The sequence below is a fragment of the Pteropus alecto genome, unplaced genomic scaffold (genome assembly GCF_000325575.1).
Source record: "Pteropus alecto unplaced genomic scaffold, ASM32557v1 scaffold41, whole genome shotgun sequence".
Taxonomy (NCBI): Eukaryota; Metazoa; Chordata; class Mammalia; order Chiroptera; family Pteropodidae; genus Pteropus; species Pteropus alecto.
This window is the reverse complement of record NW_006430464.1, coordinates 2,703,971-2,711,484: the sequence shown is the minus strand read 5'-3', so window position 1 is coordinate 2,711,484 and position 7,514 is coordinate 2,703,971. Positions and strand designations below refer to the sequence as shown.

The following is a 7,514-nucleotide window of genomic DNA, read 5'->3' as shown; positions in this document are numbered from 1 at the left end:
CTTCCACTGTGGCTCTCTTGGAACCCAGGCGCCATGCTGTTAAGTGTTTGGTTTGTCCAACTAGGGGAGAAAGGGGGGCCACGGGGAGAAAGCCAAGTGGCCTAGACCGCAGACAGCGCCCCCTGCTGGCCACCAGTGCCCGCGTCTTGCACATTCTAGCCCCAGCCAGCCCTGCCCAGGACGTTAAGAGCCACCATCAGTACACAGAATCTTGAGAATCCGGAGGCTATTGTTTCAGGATGGTTTGTTACCCAGCAACAGACAGACACACACACACACACACACACACACACACACACACACAGAGATTGAGAGAGAAAGACAGACAGACAGACGGAGAGGGAGAGAGATGTGTGGAATTAAGGAAATGGCGGTGGGGACAGGGTCAGAAAGAGACAGAGACCTTTCGAGACAGAGAGAGGGAGAGACAACCGTGCAGAGACAAAATACAAGGAGAGAGACAAACGGTCAAGAAGGACATGGGCTCCTGTCAACAGCCCCGTTTTCAGCAGACAGCCGGCACCAACTGTCAGCCCCGTGAGTGAGTCGCCTGAGACATCAGCTAACCGTAGCCTCAGCTGACATCTGACTGCCACCATGGGAGAGAGTCCAGTGAGAGATAGGAATTTGTCATTTTAAGCCACCAAGTTTTCGGGTGGTTTTTGTTACGTGGCCATAGACACCCAGAACAAGAAGCTTGGAGGGTCGGGGAAAGGCGGGTGAGGAGTAGGAAGTTGAGGGACGGGGAGGCCTCGGGCTGCAGGTTTATGTGGAGGAGATGGGCTAAGGACTTGGGGAACCGTCTGGAAAGATGAGGCTGAGGACATGTGGGTTTCAGAGTTAGGGGAAGGTTAGAGGATCAGGACTGGACCCAGCTGGGGGCCCTGATCTTGGAACGGGTGATGCAAAGGCCCTGGGGTGCGCTGGCATGAATTTCAGAGGGGATTTCATCTGGGACCTATAATCCGATCGGCGAGAGTTTCTGAACATCACCTCTGTGCGTTCCTTCAAACCTTTCGCAGAAGAGGCCGTGTGTTGTCCTTCCTCATCCAATCTCTACGCTCCCTTAAAAATCCTCTATGATCTTTTAGCACGATGACTCAGAATAAACACTACTTTTTTTTTTTTCCCCGGCCCTCTCGGCAGCTAAGTGCAGCCATGAGTTTCAGGTCTGGTCACTGAGATATAGAAGGATGTGGGTCCTGCACCCCTCCTTCTGGTTGGAATGATGCACTGGAGGTGAGCCATCTGGGACTAAGCAGACGAGGGCATACTGTGACTTCGTCAGAGCAACAGGACAGAAGAAACGCGGCCGTTTTTATCGTCCTCGTGAAATAGAATTTGCCATACCACACGTGGACTGTTCCACGAGAGAGAAATAAATCCATCTTATTTAAATCACGATTATTTTGGCTCCTTGTTCATCACATCTAGACCCCTATCTGACTACTATTATTAAAAATATTAACAGGAAGTTCTTACAAGGGCTTACACACAGCCACCCTCTCCGCGTTGCAGAAGTCACTGTTGCTTCTCGGGTTAGGGGTGGCGACACCCCAGGGTGCTGGGCCATCCCCGTCCGTGTCCCTACGCCCTGAACGCCTCCGGTGTCCCCTTTTCACACACACCCCCATCGCCCAGCTCTGTGCCACCTGTGTCTCGCCACGGTCCTCGCCCTCACAAGTCCCGATCTGACCACTGACCTGCACCCTGATCGGAATGCGTGCCCCACTGCATGGGGCTGTGTGAGAGCAGGGACAGGGGGGTCACCGCGGTGTCCCCAGCGGAGTGCCAGGCACAGAGCAGGCGCACGGTGGATAAAGTGACTCTAAGAATCTCAGGGGCTGGAGGAAGAGGAAAGACTTCCTCCTGGTCACCAGCGACGGGGGGACTCTGCATTTCTCTGTCCTCCTGAGGCTGTTTGCTCAGGAGGCGAGTGTAGGGGTGCGTGGGAGAGAGGGAGGGAGGGAGGGACAGAGAGAGAGGAGTTGAGAGAGAAATCTGAAAGTAAGCAAGCAGGAAAGTATAGCTATTTGCATCTAGTGAGCTCTTACTATGTGCTGGAGAGTATTCTAAAATATATATGTAAATATAATTACGTTATATTGACTTTTATATGAAATTATAATAAATCACATGTAATTATATAACGTATATAATTTCATGCAACAGCCCCGTGAAATAGGTCACATCAGAACCATTATCGTCTCCCTTTCTCAGATGAAGGCACAGCGTTGCCGAGAAAGCCAGTCGGGCTCTGCCGTCCCCACGACACGTCATTTAAGCCGCTTCCGAGCCGACGCCTTTGGGACTCCTTGCGTCCAGGTGATAATCGGGACACTTGGGGTGGGACGAAGGGGCGTCTGCGAGGTTCCTCACCTAGCCCACATCCCAGGCTCTGGGTACGCACGCCTGTCTCTGAAGCTGAGACTCCACTCTCCCTGTTCGTGGCCAGTAAGGCAGAAGTGCATCCTTGTCCCACGCTGCACCCTGGACCTCGACGTGTCTCATCTCTGCCCTCCCTGGCCGTGGGACTTTGGGCAGGTTGCTTCAGCTCTCTGAGCCTCAGTTTCCTCCCCTGAGGAGCGGGAGTGACTCGTAGGACTGGTGAATTGAAAGAGGCTGTGGCTGGGGGACTGAGCCCAGTGCCTGGCGTGGCGGGGTCTCCATGACTGCTAGCTGTCGCTGGCGCAGTTCGCACGCATGTTGGTCCCCCAGCTGCTCTCTCGTGCCCCTGCGTGCCGTGACCCCCTGCTCCACAGCTCTCCCCATCTTGGCAGGAAAAAGCCCGCTCGTACCCCACATCTTCCTCCAGCAACGCCCCTCTCTCCTTCGGGACTCTCCAAAGTGCGTTTGACCTGCTCTGACTCGGTTTCCCCACCTGCCACTCCTTCCTCACTCTAGATCAGCCTGACTTCTGCTCGAGTCCTAAATCCCAGGGTCCTTTCCTCTTCTGCATCCTCCTCTACCTCTCCGTGGCCTTTGACCCTGCCCACCACACCCTCATGCTGGGACTCTCGGCTTTAGGTGCCCCTGTCTCCCGGTGTCCCACCTACCTGTCGGGCAGGTCCTCCTTCGACAGGTCTCCCATCTTCCGTGTGCCCCTCCGAGACAAGGTCACGCCCCTCCTCACACTCCTTGGGCAGCCCCTCCCCCTCCCGAGGCTTGGGGCCAACCCCGTGGCCAACGAAACCTAAATCTCTTTCAAGTGCGGCCCCCTTTCGGAGCTACAGGTGTCCCCCAGATGCCGCCCCTTCCTGACGTCCCTGGATGTCCCACAGGTGTCTGACATCAGCATGTACTCACCTGAATCCAGTATATTCTTCAAGCCTATTCTTCCTACTTACCTCCACCTTTGTTCCCCAAGCCCAGAAGAGACCTCACTCTCTGGAAACTCTCCCCATTGCATCCCCTCCCCCCCACCCCAGACTGACTCCCCATCTTCCTCCTTCCTGCTCTGTGGCCCAAAAAGCTGACCGGTAGGTACCATGCCTGTCATATGTCTCCTGGCCTCTGGCTTCTGGTCGAGTTCAGCCAATGGCAGGTGTCAGCGGGAGACTGGTAGTCAGGAGGAGAGTAAGGTGAGGTGTTCCCCCTCTGATCCCCTTCTCTCTTGGCGTGGCTTGGGGTGCCTGTGCCTCTCTCCTATGCTACAGCCACAGGCTCAACGTTCAGGTTAACTCAGCTCAAACCTTCGAGCCCGGGGTGGTAACTGCTCCCTCTACTGTTCGCCCCGGGTACTGCACCTTCCCTCTGGTTTTCTTTAACCCTGCCCGCCCCTTAATCTCCTTTTCTTTAAACATCACCCCCACCCCCAAATAATAATAAACCTCTCCCCGGCTACTCTATTTAAGTGCGCCATCTCTTTCTTGCCAGAGCCGCGATCCATCCTCTCTCTAAGCCACCCCCTTCTCACCGTCCTCCAGGGCCCCTCCCCCGCTTCCCCCGCTTTCCCAGCTTCCTCCCGGTCTCCCAGCCTCCAGTCTCACAAAGTAGCCAGAGGGAACGTCTGAAAATGTAAATCAGATGATATCAACTGCCTGCCCCGCCCCCACCCCCGTTGCGATCCCTTCCAGAGATCCCCTCTGCTCTGTAGGATAAATTCCGAGCTCCTTAGCGCGGCCGACAAAGTCTCATAATTGGTCCTCCTGAGCGCTCTTCGCTCCCCGACCCCCCATACTTCATTCATGCTAAGCACTTGCACGGAAAAGCCGGCAACTCACAAGTTGGCACCCCCCCACCTCTGGTTTCTACTCTGTCCCCCTCAACTTCCTTTGCTTTGAGATTCATTGGCCTGGTTGCTATCACGCCCAGCCACATGGTTCTATGGAACCTTCCATCTGGTTTCTTGGTGGGGTGGGGGAGGGGGGAATTAATAATCGTTTCTGTGGATTATAAGTGTCCTCCACTTCCGTAGGACAGTCCACCTGGTTGCTTTTGGGGAGGATCCAGTTCACATATTGAATCTAGTGGCCCGCCGCCTAGTTTCTCTTAGCCCGACCGCCGTATTTCTCTGAGACCCCAGCCCCACAGGGTTCTCCCCGGGGGTTACCGGGGATGGAGGTGCCCAGGGCCACGAAGACCACGGCGTTGACGGAGTCCTTGAGGCCAACGGTGCAGCCGAAGTGGGAGGCGAGGTCGCCGATGAGGGCGGTGAGCAGGCCGATGACCAGGATGCAGACGCCGAAGCAGGCCCAGCCATGGCAGTACTCGGTGGGCGGGACGCAGGCGAACAGCACCTTCCAGAACACCGTCAGGAAGTGCATGACGTAGTCAAAGCAGGAAGGCAGCCGCTCCTCCCGGGACCCGTCCTCCTCCTCCTCCTCGTCCCCTGTGGGCACACGACCCGGCTGGGGCACACGCCCAGGACCCCCTCCTCACCTGCGGAGCCCCAGTTTTGTTCGACTTCCAGACAGTGAGTCCCATAAAGCCAACTCCTTTCCCAGAATCCCTTGGGGCTAGGTGTGGCCGTGTCGGCAGCTAAAAACGGGTACTCTCCTAGGCTCTCTTGCAGGTAGGAGAATGGACAGGCCTGGGTGAAAATATTTACCTTCCTGGAGAATTCCTTAAACCTAAAGGAGGCCATGTGCCCAGCTAAAAATATCTAGCTTCCCAGGATCTTTTGCTGCTAAGGGTGGCCCTGTCCCCAACTAAAAATATTCCTCTTCCTAGACGCCTTTACAGCTACTGACAGCCATGTCTGCAGGTAGAAATATTCGTTCCCTCTGATTCACCGCAGCTAACACTAGCCACATGCTCAGCTATAGGTACTCACTTTCCCAGGATCCTTTGCAGCTGGAGCGAGCCAAATACCCAGCTAACATTAGTCACTTGCCAAAATCCCTTAAGGCTAGCAACAGCCATGTCCTCGGATCAAAATATTCGCTTTCCCAAAATTCCTTGCAGTTAGTAGTCCCCAGCTAAAAATTTGTTTTCCCAGAATCCCTTGCAGCAGGGGCCATGTGACCCAGTCTGGCAATGAGACATAAACAGAATGTTTCTGGAAAAGCTCTAGCTTTCCTGATAGGAGCACTGTGTTATGGATGTGTTTTCTACACACACACACACACACACACACACACGCTTCTCCTACTTCGCCGTTCTGAGAAAGGTACTTGCTTTATTTAGGAATCCCCCCATCGACCCCGGCTCTCTAGCTCAGGCAAAAACAAAAAACAAAAAAAACAAAAAACCAAAAACACCAGGTCCTCCTCTTTCGAGTTCCCAGGATGCCCTGTGAAAACTCGTTCGTTGCGGATGGGTGGGGGCGTGGCTAGGGAAGCTCCCTGGCGACGAGTGGGGGCGTGGCTAGGGCAGCCTCGTGGACCTTCAGTGTGACGGGCGCTTGTCCGTGTGTCCTGCAGACTGGGGGCCTGGAAAACTCAGATTACCTGGTCTATTTCACAACTGCTGAAATCTTAAAGACCCTGTTAGCTCCCTCCTCCTGAATCCCAACTTCCCACGGGAAGGCTGTTTTCCAGGCAGAATTTCAAAGTTTTATGGCAACTTTTACAGAAATCACAGAGAAAAAAAGACAGCGACCGGTGCTGATGAACTGGTAGAGAAGGTCTGGATGCTGGGCTGATGCGTAACGGGACGACAGGACGCTAAAAACCCATGGGAAGCAGGCCGTTATGGGGATTGCAGGGTTATCCTCAGGGTCCCGGAAGTGGGCAGCACTCCGCACATCCCAAGTGTGTCCGCTGGGCAGGAAACATCGACGGTAAGAAAATGCAGATGGCCTACCAACAGATGGCTGGCTTCCAAAGTTAAAAATGCCCACCCAGACCCCCTGGTCCCAGTCCCACCCTCCCACCCGCCCCTGCTCCCATCAGGCAGAGATGTGGCAGCATTTGCTGGCTTGTAGCATTGGTCCTCTGGGACCCTCGGTCTCCTCTTCGAGGGTCCTGCCCGGATTGGCTGGCACTGAGGGCGAAATGAGCCTTCTAGATTGTCAGAGGAGATCGACTGGACTCCCTTTGATTCGTGGCTTCCTCCCCAAACCCGATTCTCACGGCTGGGGGAGTCTGCTGCCCTCTCAAGAGGAAAGTCTGTCACCCCCTTTCCCCAAGACATGCACCCTCCCGCGCCCCCCCTCCCCCAAACACACTATGTACACACACAGGCCCCCCTCCAAGGCGTGGCTGGGCTCTCAGAGGTAGTGGAGGAGAGTAGGGGCGCTGGAATGTAAGAAGCCGCAGGTCCCAAATGTGCCCCCTCCAGCTCTGAAACCCCAAACTTCTCCCCTCCCTTCTCCAAGCCTCGAGAATTAGCGTCCTCCCAAGGGCCTGAGTGGAGAAATCAGGGAAGGTATGCCTCGCCTTCGGGTACTCAGCCACCGGTCCCTCCTCCTCCCCCCTCCCCCGGGGACTGGGCGGAGCTCCCTGAAGGCTGGAGGAGGGGCTGAGATGCTCGTTATCCTGGGATGGGTCAGCCCCCTTCCAGGGTCCCCCAGGGAGGGCCAAGTTCCGAGGCCCTGGGGGCAGGGGTCCGTGGTGGTGGAGGGGTTCCCCTAGGGGAGGGGGGGCGTCTTATGGAGCGAGGCTGGGGGATACTCTAGAGGGTCACTGAGGGGAGGTTCTCCGGGGAAGGGCCTAGAAATGAAAATGCTCCCAGGGCTGGAGTTGAGGGTATCTTACAGGAACACCTGGGGAGACTCCCCAGGGTAAGGGGGAGGCTCTGGGAGGGGACAGAGGGCAGGGGGAGATCAATTCCCAGGAGGCAGGGAGGCCGAGTTCCAGGAGGCCGAATCTCTGGAGGGCGGAGGAGCAGCCGTCTCGGGGGGTGCAGGGGTGGGGGGACCCGGCCGAGTCTCTGCGGAGGGCGCTAGAAGCCCCGGATGTGGCAGTAGGCCTCGAGGCTGGCGAAGAGGATGTAGAGGAACCAGAGGCCCAGGAAGAGCGCCGTGGTGGCGAGCTTGGGGCCGCGCGGGCCGCCCAGCTCCCCGCCGATGTGCGGCCGGCGCCGGGCCAGCAGCCCGGCGATGCCCCCGAAGGCGACGGGTGAAGAGCGTG

The 7,514-nt window shown here is 56.4% G+C and overlaps 1 protein-coding gene across 1 annotated transcript in view; it reads right to left on the bottom strand.

Annotated features, from left to right (window-relative positions):
• Positions 1-4,419: 4,419 nt before the first annotated feature.
• SLC8A2 (solute carrier family 8 member A2) overlaps positions 4,420-7,514 on the bottom strand; it is a 26,655-nt gene continuing 23,560 nt past the window's right edge. Inside the window, exon 10 of the mRNA XM_006905143.2 lies at positions 4,420-4,831. Coding sequence (XP_006905205.1) covers positions 4,482-4,831 — 350 coding nt within the window. The 3' untranslated portion in view covers positions 4,420-4,481. The remainder of the gene's footprint in view (positions 4,832-7,514) is intronic.